This window comes from Vitis riparia, unplaced genomic scaffold, assembly GCF_004353265.1.
Source record: "Vitis riparia cultivar Riparia Gloire de Montpellier isolate 1030 unplaced genomic scaffold, EGFV_Vit.rip_1.0 scaffold802_pilon_pilon, whole genome shotgun sequence".
Classification (NCBI taxonomy): Eukaryota; Viridiplantae; Streptophyta; class Magnoliopsida; order Vitales; family Vitaceae; genus Vitis; species Vitis riparia.
Window position 1 is genome coordinate 5,634 of NW_023269790.1, and position 16,778 is coordinate 22,411.

A 16,778-nucleotide genomic window follows, 5' to 3' on the forward strand; every position below is an offset into this window, starting at 1 on the left:
TGATCAACCATGAGATGATCTGAGAATTTTCAGCTTCCCATACTTCACAAAAAGGATCAGAGATTTTTGGTTTCCTAATGGTAAAAACCCCCCATCTTTCATCGACTCTAAAGGAAAAGTTGCACAGCTTGTGCCACCTAAGAAAATTCTTACTGTTTAGCTTTTCAGGAGTAATTTGGAAGGTTGAAATATCGTTGACGGATCTAGGCTGCTAGGTTGTTTCAGTAGGAGTTTTTTTTTAAATTCCCATCATTGGAAAAACAAATAGATAGAAAGGGGAGATCAAAATAAAGGTAATGAAAGGAATGGTAGCAATGAAGGCTAGCCAGGAAAGGATTAGAACATTAGATGAGAGCAGAAGAAAGGAAGAGAAGAAAAATGATTTCTCACTTAATTAGATGAGAAAAGTTTTACAGGGTATAAATCCATGATTTGTATAGCTAGTGAATATAAAAAATCAAATATACAACTAATCAATCCCCAGAATTACTCCATAATCTACTCTTAATCAATCCCCGAATTATTCCATGATCTACTCTACCAATTTACACAAAACAGTGATTAAATCAGATTCTATGAATCTGGACAGATTCTTTGTTTCTCCCATTAACACTTCTGAATCAGATATGTTAGGAAAATTCTATAATTTCAATATACTAGGATCCAAAAACAAAGAATAAAAAATGAGGAAAAAGACAAGAACAGCACAGAACTACATGCAAGGAGAGCAAGAGAACTTTAAGATGAACCCCAGAACAGATGCAACAAATACCTCTGCATGCACAGCTACTAGAGTGTGCAATAACTCCACAGCTGCATCTCGTACACCCTGCAATGTAACAATAATTTATTGATCTGTTCCAGAGGAAAACAATTTTAAATTGAGAAGTTTTTGAGAGGAGATGAAAAAAAAAAAAAAACTAAATTCAGTAATTCCTCACTTTGACGGCAGGTGCGGCCCCCCACTGAATTCCAGCATCCAACAAATAGTTCACAGCAGCTGATCTGATCAAATTGGCCTGAAGGCAAGAAAGAAGGAAGCTGAGGTAAAGGCACAAAACATGAGGGATGTTGTACTAGCATGTATTTAGTTGCTACAACTTTTATTTCTGTTCAACCAGAAACAACCATTAGTTATATAGGTTGAGGCCTTGCTATCAGTTGGCATCTCTACCATTAGGGGGAAAAAACAGAAGGAAAGAGGAGAGAAAGAAAAAATAAAAATAAAAACATATAATCACAGCCAACCATCAAAGCTACAGTCATAAAGCCAGCAGCCCAAACCACAATCATTTCTCACTGGAAACTAAAGCCACCCATTTCTACACTACCATCCTTTCTCTACTCTCCAGTGAGAAACATTACCACTGCCATTGCCATCCTCAGCTCCAGTCAACCACCTTCAATGCATATACTGTACCATTGAAACTCAACTGTGGCTGAAAATCTGTTTCATAGATATGGGATCACAGGGGCACTGAATTAAAGAAAAAAAAAATAGTGAAATTACTATTAGGGTAGCCTCCATTTGGGGATGTACCTATCGATAAAGTAATAAATAATTTGGGGAGGTGCAAATCTACTCTAGAAGCAGGTATACACACGCTGCCATCTAAGAAAAACCAAAACCACCCATCTCCATATTTTCACCCTTTCTATACTCTCCAATGAAAAGCACTATCACTCTCTCAGATTTATACAACACATAACACACAGAGAGTTCAGTGAGAGAACAGAGCATTGAAAATCTAGTTCATAAAGATGGGATCACAGGGGCACCATATTGCAAAAAAAAGAAAATTGCTGAAATTATTATCAGGGGTTGTCTTTGGTGATGAGCCTATCAGAAAAGTAATAAATAATTTAGGGAGGTGCAAATCTACCTTGAAGCAGGTGTTTTTTTTTTTTTTTTTTGATAGGTAAAGAAAGTGCATATAAAAAAAGGAGGCGCCAAACAAGCATCCCCTAGTATACAAGAAGTATACACTAACCGCCAAAAGGCATAACCAAGAAAATGGAAGGATTACAAAACATGAGAAGGGCTACAAAAAACATTACGTGACCTCAATGAGAACCCAACGAATCAATGAGGCTAATTAAAGACAAAGAATCATTATCTATAAACAACTTAGTCCACGACCACAAATTACAAACAAAAGAGTTTTTTAGCCTTTAGTTTGAAAGCCCCTCATTTTCAAAGCAATTTTGCTCATTTCCTTCTAAACTGTCCAAAACATGCATGAGGGAGCTATCCTCCAAGTCCTCTTACACTTTTTCCCACGAAAGAAACATGTCAGCCTTCAAGGGTCTCTCTAACCAAAGAGGAGAGCACCTGAGAAATGCTAAAAAGAGCAAAGTGCAACTGAAATAAAACCTTTATCTTTACACAATGAAAAAGGATGTCGTTCATAGATTCTTCTTCGTTATGGAATAAGAAACATCTATTTGCTAAAGACTAACCCCTTCTCTGAACTTAATGCAAGGATAAGGCCTTACCTTACGTCGCCTCGTAAGCAAAGAAGCCCACCTTAGGTGGCACTAGGAGTTCCAAATGATGGTCATTAGAAAAGAGACTGAACTTCTCAGCTCCAAAGCAGAATAGATGGTTTTGATTGAAAACTTTCCACTCTTTGTTTTTGTCCAAAGCATGCTATCTTTCTCATCCCTATACACCCTCTTCTCTTGAAGTCTCAAAAGAAACCACTACACACTTTCCACCTCCCAATCATTGAAGGCCCTAGAGAAACAAGGGGTTAACCACCCCCTACAATTGAAGAATTTCACACATCCGCCACCCACTCCTCTCTTGAGATGGCTAAGAGAAATAAAGAAGGAAAGATAATACACAATGGTTTTTCTCCACACCACTTGTCCTTTCAAAACCTCACCCCTTGTCCCTTACCCACAAAGAAAATTTTTTTACTCAAAACATCTCAATTCTTCCTTATGGCTTTCCATAACCCAACACCATACCCCTCCCTCACTTTACGAGAGTGTCACCCTCTTTTTTCTTCTCTATACTTCTCACTGGTAACTTGCTTCAAAAGGGCCCTCTTTCATCAATGAAACGCCAATTCCATTTGCAGAGAAGTGCCTTGTTGAGCATTGAGAAACACCTAATGCCCAAGCCCCCCCTTCCTTGTTCTAAACAAACAATTGCCCACTTTACTAAATGTGACTTTCGATGGAGGGCCCTACTGCCTTAAAGAAAACCTCTCTGAATTTGCTTTAACCTTAATCTGACCGACATTGGCATGTAAAACAAAGACAAAGTATATAGGCATACTAGAAAGGGTGTTTCGAATCAAAGTAATTTTCCCTCCTTTTCAGATATAGTCTTTTTCCATATGGCCAGCCTTTTACACAACCTCTCTTCCACCCCATCCCAAGCCACCATAGATTTAAATTTTTTTTTTTTTTTTTTTTTTGATTGGCAAACACACAAAGAAGCATATATTAGCAAGGAGCCCCAAAAACAGGCCCAAAAGCATACAGGGAGTATACAAGAGGCGCCTTAGGGCACAAAAAGAAGCAGAAATACAATACCAGCCCTCACCTAGCACCTAACCAATCAAAAAAACCAAGTAAAGAGAGAGGACCTTCATTTACAACTGGTTTAGACCACACCCAAAGATTACAAACAAAAGAATTTTTCAACCTATTCAACGATAGCTCCTCATTGTCAAAGGCAATCCTATTTCTTTCCTTCCACACCTCCCAAAAGATACACGAAGGGGCAGCCTTCCACACCTTTCTGCGCTTCTTGCCCATATTAAATCCACTCCACCCACTAAGGGTATCTCTAACCGAATAAGGCAGGACCCAAGAAACACCAAAAAGAGCAAATAATAATTCCCATAACACTCTAGCCTTGGAGCACTGAATAAGAATATGATCAATAGATTCTTCTTCCTCACAGCAAAGAAAGCATCTGTTGGCTAAACACCGACCCCTCTTCTTGAGTTGATCCAAAGTTAACACCTTACCCCAAAAAGCTTCCCAAGCAAAGAAACCCACTTTAGTAGGCACACAAGGATTCCATATAATATTGATAGGGAATTGAACACCTCTTCTTGAATCTAAAATGCTATAAAGAGATTTAACTGAGAAAATCCCATCCTTTGTCTCTTTCCACAACAAACAATCTTCCACAAGAGGATTAAGCCTCCTCCCCCGAATTATCACAAGTAATCTCTCCACCTCCTCCACCTCCCAGTCATTAAAGGGCCTAGAGAATCTGGGACTCCAAACCCCTTCACCTCCAGACCCCTTCACCTCCAGAATGGTCCCACATCTCCTCTATCCAAGCCTCTTTATAAGATGCAAAGGCATACAAAGAGGGGAATGAATTACAGAGAGTGGAGTTCCCACACCAATTATCTTTCCAAAATTTCACCCTTCTACCATTCCCCACAGAGAAGCCCATGTTTTGCAAAAGAGCACTTCCTTCCTTATATCCTTCCAAAACCAACTCCAAAGCCCTCCTGACCTCTTTAGAGTACCACCCCCTTCCTCCCGAACTCCTACTAATGACACGCCTCCATTACAAGAAGCCCCTATGAGAATAGACAAGCGTCTAACTCCCAAACCGCCTTACTCTTATCCAAACACCGTATCCCATTTTACTAGATGAGGCTTTTTCTCCAAAGCTCCTTCTCACCATAGATTTAAATAGGGCACCCATGAGAAAACCACACACACTGGCATATCCATCATTATCATATAAGGAAAACCAAAACCATCAACACTGGCATATTGAAGCAAGTATACACACACACACACACACATGCACACACGAGCATATCCATCATTCTCATCTAAGGAAATCCAAAACCATCCATCTCTAGACTATCACCCTTTCTCCAAGTCTCGAATGAGAGGCATTACCACTGCCTCTCCCTCTTCTCTTCTCAAAATTGTAGAGAGAATGGCTGAAATTACTATTAGGGGGTTTTTTGTTTGGGGATGTGCTTATCAGAAAAGTAATAAATAACTTTTTTTTTTTGGTAAAAGTAATAAATAACTTTAGGTGAAAATCCACCCTCAAAGCAGGTACACACGTAAAACACACACACACACACAGAGAGAGAGAGAGAGAGAGAGAGAGAGAGAAGAGGCATCAGAATTCCGGTTCATAGAGATGGAATTACATGGGCATAGAATTGAAGAAAAAGAAACTTCGGACTTTATATTAGGGGGTTCTCTGTTTGGGGATATACCTATCATAAAAATAATAAATAATTTGGGATGGCTGAAAATCAATTCTTGAAGCAGGTAGGCCAGAAACACACACATACAGTCTAATAATTTGGGGACATCACTGAAGCAAGCTGGTTAATTTACCTAGACACTATTACAAATCACAACAAATACACAAATAAAATATTGTACCAGCACTCAGATCTCTATTAGTACTTTAATGCTGAAGAGGTGTATGCAAATGAAAGATCAGGATTCCACCAAAAGAGATCCATGCATGGATTGGATGATTTGGACCATCTTAAAGTGGAGGGCAATTTTGCTATTGTCAAGTCATTGGCATTGCTAGAGTTTTGGAGCATTTTTTTTGTGTGGATACCTTGCCCTCAGAAAATCAAGTAACATATCATTTGGCAATGCAGGAGCATCTTTTTTAGAGAACTTTTACCCAGATAAGCACATGAATTCATGTTTATTTTAGAGTTATTTTCTATTAGACAAGGAAGTTGTTTCTACAGGTCTTTCTTTTAGGTCAAATTCTGTTTCTAGGATTCTTTCAGGAGTGGTTAGATTTTTGGAAATGATAATTCATCTTTTGTTGCAATTCAATTTAATGAATTGTTTGTGAAGAAGTACGGGTCTTCCTGCTGTGGGGGCTTGGCTGAAGTTGCAAGGGGTTGAGGTAGGGACATGGAAGGTTCCAATTTTAATTTCAGGGAGGGGGAGTTATCTATCAAAAAGAAAAAATAATAAAAATAAAAATAACAAACAGGGTTTTCTCCCCACCATCCATTTCAATGAATTGATTGTGAAGAACTACGTGCCTTTCTTTTTGGTCAGGTTTTGATTTTTTGGGAATGATAGTTCATCCTTTATTGCAATTCAATTCAATGAATTGCCTGGGAAGAAGAAGAAGAAGGTGAAGAAGAAGAAGATAACTCATCCTTCTTTGCACCTCAACTCAATAAATTGTTAGTGAAGGTGAAGAAGAAGAAGAAACTTACATTTAGCCATGCAATTAGCTAATAATTTGACTACCAGAAGAAGAAGGAAGAGTTTTTTGGGGAAGAGAACTCACCCTTCACTGCAACTCAACTCAATAAATTGTTTGTGAAGGTGAAGAAACTCATCCTTCACTGCAACTCAACTCAATAAATTGTAAGAAGAAGAAGAAGAAGAGTTTTCTGGGAAAGAGAACTCACCCTTTACTGCAACTCAACTCAATAACTTGTTTGTGAAAGTGAAACTTACATTTAGCCATGCATTCAGCTAATAGTACTTACACTTAGCCATGCATTTAGATAATAATTTGACTATCCAGAAAAAGACGAAGAAGAAGAAACTTCATTTAGCCATGCAGTTGGCTAATAGTTTGACTATCCAGAAAAAGGAAAAAAAGCTAATAGTCAAACCAAAGTATTGTCAGATTGTTGGGAACGACCCAATTCAATGAATTGTTTGTGAAGAAGAACAGATCTTTCTTTTTGGTCAGATTTTGTTATTTGAGAAGGATAACTCATCCTTCATTGCAATTCAATTCAACGAACTGTGTGTTGATGATGACAAAAAATGGTCAGATGTTTGGGAAGGATAACTAATTTGATAGCGTGATGATGATGACAAAGAACTGTCAGATCTTTGGGAAGGACAACTAATCCTTCATTGCAAATGAATTCCCTTGCAAAAGGACCTTATTAGTAGGCTCAGATCAACAAATGAGCAGAATTTTCTAAGACCTGCCTAAGTTTCCCTCTGCAAGTGTGAATCTCTCCAGATAAAGAACTAGATAACCTAAAACATAATCCTCCGACCAGAATACCCAAGGTGTTTCCAATTGCATGTGTGTTGAGTAGCAACATTTTAACTAAATTGAGGAAGCACATTCAGTTTGTACCTTTGCAAAAGTATACTGTGCAAGGACCTTCTCTTCAAGCCCAGAGAAACACACTACTAAATCTCGTATGTCACTGTCTCCTTCATCTCTTTCCCTGCACCAAGATAGGGTAGCATTAATCATAGAGTTTTCAAGCATAAATAATACAGTAAAATCCACTCTGCAAGCTTGAGGTTGCCAAAATGAGAAATATGACACCGCTAAATCATCTTCAGATCATCCTAGCAAGAGAAAGCATTTGCAGATTAATGCAATGCTCACCAAGTCTAACCTCTCTACCAAAATAAAAAAGATCAGAAAAACAAAAAATTTGGGGTGGGGGGGAGAGAATCATTTATATCATCTTAGTATGATGAGGATAATTTTACGAAACTCAAAATCACTTCTTCTCAAATTACTTGTACCAACAGTCCTAGGGGCAAATAATGTTGACAGCCAATCCAACAACAGAATATTGAACAGGAGGAATTGATAAAAAAAATTGGGATGGGCCAGTTAGGCCTGGGTTCAGTTAGGTCAGGCTTGAGCCTAGCCTAAATTGACTCTTTTGGTTAGGAAGGCCTGCACTTAACGATTTCATGCATGACATGGCTATGATGTTGTTTCACATTTGGACCAGTCCACTCATATAATTAGTAGTGGTCAAGATCCTCACATGAAAATTAAAAAATTCTATCCTATCAGAAGGAAGAAATCCTGAAGAGCTAAAACATACCTAGATTGCAGCCAGACATGTCTGTACTTGTTGTACAACTCAGTACAAAGTTCATCTTTGCAATATCCAATATTGCTCAAAACTATCAATAGCTGTTGATGTGGATCAACAACACTTCCTGGAAGAAGCTCAGATGTTTTCTCTGTTGGTTCATGAGAATACCCATTCTGCAGAAAATTTTCTTTGTTTGATCTGGTTTGAGCAAGCTCACCTCCAATATTCTCCAGGTGACCTTATTAGTGCACAAAGGATAACAACATAATTTAGTGTAGCAAGAAATATTTTTATTAGTCAGCCAGACGTAAAACTGATATAGTGACTCATCATAATACCAGAAAAATGTAGGAAACAATTCAGAAATGCCAGCCTAATAGATTCTTGAATCTCTTGAAGATGCATGAACATATCCTCTGACTTCAGAGCCTCACTCCTTAAAGACTGAATCATCCTGGGAAAGAACAAAGAATAAGACAGTAATAAAAAGAAAATAATCATTCCTTCAAGGAAAATTTTCACCTAGAAAAGCCAACAAATCTGCTTGCATCCACTAAATAAAAATTGTAAGAAGATCAACTATTAGAGGACCGTTGACAAATAGAGTAATGTAATCCTTACATTCAAATTCTACAAGACATTTGTCTAAAGGAAGACAACAAGAAACAAATGCACCAATCATAATCAGAAACCACATCAACAAGTCAATAATTCAGACATCCACACTAGATAGAGACTTGAGTTAAGTTATAACTATTGAATTTGATTATCATGTATTATTTCCTCCATTCTCATAGGCAGCTTTGTTCAATTTGAATATCTTGTATTATTTCCTTTGTCCTCCGAAGCAACATAGCTCAATTTGATTATCTTGTATCATCCCCTTGTTTTTTTAAACCAACATGCATATGCACCCAATTTCTCCTAGTCAATATTCAGTGAGCAGAGGATAGTATTTATAATAACAGTTAGTAAAGTTCATGTTTCAAATCAAGCCAAATTCTACAGCAACATACCACTATCATGACACAATGAGCTAGCTACTATCATAATCCTCTGCCCGGGAATGAGTGAGAACATGGTATAGGCAGGGAACTGAAAAAAAAAGGGTTGCATTTCTTTGAGGGTTTGGAGAGATATATAGCAGAATATTGTACTATTCTCTGCCCAGAAAATGAACAGGGCTAGGATAGGCAGATAACTCAATGAACTTTGGGTTCCACTGGATGAGGGACTCAAGGGCAATGGAATACATGAGATTGGGAAATTCTTTTCCTTAAGTCACCTAGTTTAGGGAATTTTTTGTCTGATTTTAAAATTCTGATAGGATCCTGAAATAATCAGATCTTAGGTTTTCAAAAATAGTGTGGGGAATTTTGTTATCAATTCTAAAATCTGAGTATGTGAAAGTGGGAGACACACCACCTGCCCCAATCCCCACCACTCCGCTTTTTTTCCACCTTCCTAATCCAAAAAAGAAAAAAAAAAAAAAAGAGAGAGAAAAACAAACAAACAAAAAAATCAAGAGAACTCCATCCCACTGTCGCAACCACATATGAAGTTCGATTTCCCATTTTTCAGCTTTAAACGTTATTTTAACCTAGGACCAAAGATGTGATGACAAATAATTTCACTAGTTCAATCACAATACTGAAAATTTTTCAATAAAAATAATGGGTTTTCTTAGGTTTAGCCCATCTTCAATCAGTTTTCTTCAAATCTGGAAGTTACTGACAAGTGTTAAGAGATAAATTCCATGTAGAATCTGATAAAGGTTCATATATTCTCTCAGATTTGGCTTTATTCCCCCAAATTTGTACCATAATATTACACAAATAGGCTTCTCAGAATTGCCAAAGGTTCTTTTCTTGAAATTCTTGGGTTGAGAGATAGTTTCACCTCAGGTATAAATAGAAAAATGACAGTTTATTGCTTTGTTGTGCAAAGTGTGAACAAATTATTCAACCAGAACACAATAAGGTTTCTCACATTTCTAGTTTCTGGGTTTCTGTTAATCTATTGTTTTCAGTAACCACATCAGTCAATTCAAGAGCTTGAATTGGGGAAGCTCATATCTGAAAGAAACCCAAATTGGACCAATTCAACTCTTTCACCTGTTTCTCCATATAGGAAAGAATCAAAGGAAAATTAAATATCAACAGGAACAAGCTGAGCTTTACTGGAATAACAAAGTGAGTACCGCTAGAATCTCTAGGGTTCCCTTCACTTGGTTTCATTTGGAAGTTCATCAGGCACTGCTTTACCTCTTTTTAAATTCCCTATTCACATTTTCTCCCTATTTTTCTTTTACATCAGGAGCATAATGGAAGGAGAAACTCAATTTTTTGATAGATAATAAAATTAGATTAAAGAAGCACCAAAAAAAGTAAGTAACATATGTGTACAAGAAGCATGCTCAGACTGTACTTAATGCAACAACACAAGGAATGAAATAGAGAGAGTGATTTCCTTATTCGCTAGTGCTACCAGGCTACTAATGAAATCCACAAGTGACCATCTCCTTAACACCAAAATCACCCTCATCCTAAGATTGTGACGATGGCAGTTATTCTTCAATTTGTGGATTGTGGATGCCATTCTGTAAGAAGTCCTCTCATTCCATTTCTTCTAAATGAAGTACAAACAAAGGACAGTCATCTACACCTTTCCAATATCTAGGAGGACCTAATCAATCTGAAATAGCACAAAACATCAAGGTCCAAAGCTCCCAAGAAACTGGCAAATGAGTCAGAAGGCAGTGCCTTCATTCCTCCTTCCATTTGCACAGGCACACTGGTTAACCATGTCCCAACCTCTCACCTTAAGATGATCCAAGGGCAGAATTCTGCCTCAATCTGCTGTTTGCACCCACACAACTGAATCTCTCAAGCTGGAAAATGGTTCACCATTTCAACCCCAGCTCACCCCTTCCCCCCTCACAAAATCTGATGTTCTGACCACTGACATGATTTATTTTAATTAAAAATTTTTAATTTTTAATATGATAGTTTTTTTATCTTTTATTTTTTCATTTTGTTCCTGCTGGGTCAAGAATACACTAATTCAATCTTTTTGTCTCACACTAATTCCCTTAATTTGTTTGCACATTATTGATCACTTCATCTTTACTTCCCAAATCTGCTTGTGGTTCCTTAATTATTAATATAGAATATAATTCCATGTCCTTTAGTGGTTAGACCCAACCATTTTGCCAGATGGGCTGGATGTTAGGGAACAACATATCTACCCCATTCCTCAGAGATTTTTTGTAGCTCGGATTGCTCTGCTTATTCTTATTCTTTTGGTTTAACAAACTCTAATACCAAAAAGGGAGGTCTGATGTTGCATGTTCTTGCCTACTGTTAACAAGACAAAAGTAGGAGAAAATTCTAAGTCAAAACAAGCGGAAAATGACAAAGTTGTCAACCATAAAAGCAATTTCCAAACTCAGATAATTTAAGAAAAGTTTTAACTATAAATTGCTTTCCATGGGTTAGAAAAGACATTGCTTTCCTAAGAATAGATATTGGGATCCATGATTGATCTTTCTACAAATGATCATAGGTCTTTTTCTTTTCTTTTTTTAAATGGTAGTGAGCTCCAGAGACTTACAAATTGATTTGATCCATTGCTGATGTCATAATCGAACGGAATGCTAGAGGCAAGTATGATATCGAGTATGGAGATTTATTCCTTTCAAGAATAGATACTGAAACCCACGTTTCATCTTTTGATATCTCTTCTGTTGTTGTCCGCATCCATGTGCAAAGCCTTAGTATATAAATTTTTGCAACCTCTGAATGAAGTGATCGCAGTGCCATAACTGTAGGACACACAACAAACACTATGAAGCAATGGAAAAGACAACAAACAGCAGTGTGAAAAACAGTTTAAATACCAGCAATTGGGGGAGCTGATTCTTTCACTTCAAAAGCTTGACATGCTTTAGCAATTTCTTTTATAGCGTCCATCATGTAAGGTTGAAGAATATTTGATTCTTCAAGATCACGAAATGTGTTATGGACCTGCACCAGGAACAGTAAACTGATTCCAACCAGATTCCATCTTCAAAATAAATTGGCTCTAAACAGAGTATACAAGAACACTGCCCACAGTTTAATGCAGTTGCAATAAATAATGGCACATATAAAACTGAGGACTCAAAATTGTGAAAAAAAAACCCAAGCAGATATAAGGAATAAAAATTAGCTGAGTAAAAGGGAAAGGACAGTGAACTATCCATCAAATGAAAGTAAACTGTAAAAGCAACTGATGGAAAAGCTCAGATAGATGCTATTTGTGAAAAGGAGATCAAGAAACAGCTGATCATATCCTCCTTAGTCTTTTGTGAAGCCTCTAAGGAGCAGATGATGTATCTAAGCTGGCTGCTAATGTGGTTTGAGGCCATATCAGGGCTGAAAATAAATTTGGATAAGAGTGAGTTAATTCCAATAGGAGAGGTGAACGATATTGAGGAGTTGGCTCTTGAGCTGGGTTGTAAGGTGGGTGGGCTTTCTTCCTCTTATCTAGGTCTACCATTGGGTACCCCTTTTTAGTCTGTAGCGGTTTGGGATAGTGTAGAAGAGAGGTTTCAAAGAAAATTGGTCATGTGGAAGAGACAATACATCTCCAAAGGAGGAGGGAGGATTACTCTAATTCGAAGTACCTTGTCTAGTTTTCCCATTTATTTTATGTCCTTGTTGTGCATTCCAAGGCCTATTCAATTGAGATTGGAGCAGATTCAGAGGAACTTTCTTCAAGGTGGTGAGGCTCTTGAGCAGAAAACACATCTAGTGCGGTGGGATACAGTTTGCCTTGACAAGAGGAAAGGGGGCTTGGGAGTGAAGAGTATTTCCACTCTTTAATAAGGCTCTTCTGAGCAAGTGGAATTGGCACTATGCTATTGGAAAAGGAGCCCTTTAGAAGCGTGTTATCAGTGGGAAGTATGGGGAAAAAGAAAGGGGGTGGTGTACTAGGGAGGTACGGGAGGGGTTTGGTGTTGGTATGTGGAAAGCTATAAGGAAGGAGTGGGGGCTTGTGAGTAGTAGAATCTCCTACACGGTGGATAATGGACAAAGGGTCAAATTTTGGAAGGACAAGTGGTGTGGGAATGGTCTGTTGTGTAACTCTTTTCCGTCATTATTTTCCTTAGCAAGTTCAAAGAATCCATGGGTGGAGGATGTGTGGAATTCTTCTATCCTTGGGGAGAGGGGTTGGAGCCCGGCTTTCTCTAGACCCCTCAGTGATTGGGAAGTGGGAAGTGCAAAGAGGTTTCTTTCATGCTTGGAGGGGATGAGGGTGTACAGGAACGAGGAAGATAGGGTACTTTGGATAGAGAATAAGAATGGCAGGTATACCATGAAATCGTTCTGTATGGCTTTGGAGTCGAGGACTTCAATTTCTTTTCCTTGGAGCAACATATGGAAGGCATGGGTGCATCCTAGAGTCAGTTTCTTTACTTGGGAGGCGACATGGGGAAAAGTCTTAACTTTGGATCAGGTCCTGAAAAGGGGGTGGTCGTTGGCAGATAGATGTTTTTTGTCATGTTAAGGAAGAATCCATAAATCATCTCCTTGTCCATTATGCAACAACAAGAGTCTTGTGGGAGTTGTTGTTTGCCCTTTTTAAGGTGTCGTTGGTTAAAGAAATTCTTTTAGGGTGAGATGGGTCATTTGTGGCCAAGGAGTGTTGGAAGGTGTGGAAAGCTAGACCATTATGTTTGTTTTGGACAGTGTGGAAAGCAAGAAATAGAATTGCCTTTGAGGGAGAAGTGTTCTCTATCCAAAGGCTAAAAAGTTATTTTGTTTCTTGTCTTTGGTTGGAAGCAAGGGGGTGTTTAGATGATGTTCCTCTAACTCTTTTTAGCTTTCTAGATTGGTTGGGCCCTTGGTGAGGGTGGGTTGGTTTTGTTCCTTTTCTTTTGTAACTTTGGTTTATTGTGGTGGTGGTTGGTGGTAGCTATATACTTTTTGTATACCTTGGGCTGCTATTCTAGCAGCCCTTCTTAATATATTTTTCACTTTATCTATCATCATAAAATAAATAAATAAATAAAAATCCTCCTTCACTGCTTGAGAGTAGTCATGCTGTGGCAACTTGTTTTTGCTCTATTTGGGATAGAATAGGTGATGGACTCCACACTAAGAGCATCTCTTTTAAGCTAGCATGCATCTTTTGTAGGGAAGAAAAGGAAAAAAACCGAAAAGCTGCTCCCTTGTGCTCATTTTGGATCATCCAAAAAGAAAGAAATAGGAAAGCTTTTGAAAACAATGAAAAAGGGGACTAAGTTATCAAACATTCCTTCATGTTTACGTTTTGTTTTGGGTGTCTATTTGAGTATACATAGGTTATAGCACTTTGTTCATGTTAGACTTTATTGATTAGTTGAGCTCTAAGTGAGGCAATGAACATTTAATAAATTCTATTTTTGCCTATCAAAAAAAAAAAAATTAATAGAGGCAGCAATTCTAACACTGATTCTATTCTTATTAATGGAACTCCTTTGGGCTTCTTTCAAAGCTCTAGGGGTTTGAAACAAGATGCCCCTTTAACTCGCTATGGAAGCTCTTAGTCAGCTATTGAGCAAAGCTAAGCATGGTGGTTTCATTTCTAGTTTTAAGGTGGGAAGAAGGGGTGGAGAGGGGATGATTGTGTCTCACCTCTTGTTTGTCGATGACACCTTGATTTGTTGCAAAGCTAACAATGATCAATTAAGATATTTGAGTCAGGTGTTTATGTGGTACGAGGCAATCTTTAGACTAAAAATTAATTTTGATAAGAGTGAGGTTATTCCTGTGGGGAAGGTTTTTAATGTGGAGAATTTAGCTTCGGTGTTGGGTTGCAAAATAGGGAAGTTGCCCACTTCCTACTTGGATCTTCCTTTCGAAGCCTCGTTTAGATCTTCTAGGGTTTGGTATGCAGTGGAAGAGAGATTAAAAAAAAAATTAGCGATGTGGAAGAGACAATACCTTTCCTAGGGGGGAGACTTACTTTGATCAAAAGCACTTTATCAAGTCTTCTGATTTATTTCATGTCTTTATTCGTCATCCCAAGAAAGGTTAGCTTAAGGCTTGAAAAGATCCAAAGAGATTTCCTATATGGAGGTGGTGCTCTAAAGGAAAAACCTCATCTAGTGAATTGGAATCTAGTTCGATTAGGCAAGAAGGAGGGGGACCTAGGTATTCGTAACCTTGTAATTCTCAACAAAGCTTTGCTTGGGAAGTGGTGTTGGAGATTTGCCACAAAAAGAGAGTCCTTATGGAAACAAATCATAATAGGGAAGCATAGAGCAGAGGAAGAGGAGTGGTGTTCGAGAGAAGTGAGGGAAAGTTATGGAGTTGGGGCGTGGAAGGCCATCAAAAATTAATGGGAGGGTATAAGGAGTAGATCTCACTTTCAGTTGGGAATGGGAGATGGATCGCTTGCTTCTTTTTTGTTCCAAAGCAAGAATGTTGTGGAGTTTGATTTTCACCCTTTTTGGTGTGGAGTGGGTTTTGCATTCCTCAATTAAAAGGAATTTGTTGGATTGGCATGGCTCTTCTGTGGGTAACGAACGGAAGAAAGCATAGAAGGCTGCTCCCTTGTACTTGTGGTGGACTATTTGGAAGGAAAGGAATAGAAGGGATTTCAATGATGTGGAGCAATCTAATCAAGCAATTAAATCTGCACTTTTGTATACTTTTGTGAATTGGGCTAGGATGTATATCAAGGACCACACTCTTTCTATGTTAGATTTTGTAGATTGATTGGGTTCCTAGTAAGGAGAAGGTTTCCTTACCTTTTCGTCTTTACTAGGTTTTGTTTGTATGTTTCATGTGTACTTATTTCACCTGTTTTAAGGTGCCTTTAATACATGTCCTCTTTTTGCCTATAAAAAAAAAAAAGTATCCAAATCCCTATCAAATAGAATGCATAGAAGGCACCTCTATTTCAGTGAGTTCTCGTTGTCTAGTAACATTTAATTTTAATATAATTTTGAGCTTGTGATATGTCGTAATGTTTTGCGGCTGAAAGTTGCCCGTTATTCTTAGAAGATCATAACCTTTTGCCCAAAGAGTCCTACATGATGGCTAAACCAATACCAATACACTTGAATAGAATGGGAGTAAGAAGATCCTCCATCCAATGAAGAAAATTCCACTAATTAAGAAACCAGAGAAAAAACAATTAAAAATGGTGCTTACTTTGCAGGAATTGGAATAGGAAAGCATGATTGGAACCTTTGATAAAAGGACTACAATAGGGAAAATCTTGCATGATTAAAAGCTTGAGAATTCCCAAATTTGAAAGGACAAAAATGTTTCTTCATGCTAATATTACAGTTCTTCTAGATTCTAGTTGGATGAAGATCATGGATAGGGCAGCAAAGCTTATTTAAGGTTGATTTTGAGCAATCATTATGTGCACTGATATTTTGTCTCGAACAGCTGCCATTACACTCCAAGCATTTGCAAAGTACATCTTGCTCAAAAGATTTATGCAACAAAATGAAAGCAACTAGCTGCTTTTTTAATACAAAAGTATGTGTGAATAACTATTAAGAAAGAAACATACTAGCATACTTTTTTTGATAGGCACAACATAAATTGTATTAAGAGCGCCCATGAAAGAAGCATACAACTGCCACTCTAATTCAAAGGCTACACTCACTAAACATTCTTAGAGAATGCTTTCACTAATCTTCAATTATGATCCATAAGTGTTGTTCCAATTCCCAATTGTCCTAGATTATCCAAAGAGCATCCATCAAAATTCAACTTCACTCAACTCATTGGAGGAGGCATCAAAAATAATAATGTGGATGGTGTAAAAAACTAGCAACAACAAAGCTCCATAGGGTTAAACAAGAGGATAAACAAGTGGGCTTTTCGTATATCAAAAATAATAAACTTGAGAAGCAATTAGAAAATATTATGAAGCTTCTTTCAAAGATGAGCCATGGTCAAAGGTATTTTTGTTTTTTTTTTTTTTCAAATC

At 37.8% G+C, this 16,778-nt stretch overlaps 1 protein-coding gene across 1 annotated transcript in view; it reads right to left on the bottom strand.

Moving 5' to 3' along the window:
- Positions 1–702: 702 nt before the first annotated feature.
- LOC117910648 (exocyst complex component SEC5A-like) overlaps positions 703–16,778 on the bottom strand; it is a 43,792-nt gene continuing 27,716 nt past the window's right edge. Inside the window, exons 12-18 of the mRNA XM_034824757.1 lie at positions 11,701–11,827; positions 11,415–11,625; positions 8,141–8,256; positions 7,809–8,040; positions 7,094–7,187; positions 942–1,019; positions 703–829 (exon numbers count right to left, since the gene is read on the bottom strand). Of these exons, the coding sequence (XP_034680648.1) occupies positions 713–829; positions 942–1,019; positions 7,094–7,187; positions 7,809–8,040; positions 8,141–8,256; positions 11,415–11,625; positions 11,701–11,827 (975 nt within the window). The 3' untranslated portion in view covers positions 703–712. The remainder of the gene's footprint in view (positions 830–941; positions 1,020–7,093; positions 7,188–7,808; positions 8,041–8,140; positions 8,257–11,414; positions 11,626–11,700; positions 11,828–16,778) is intronic.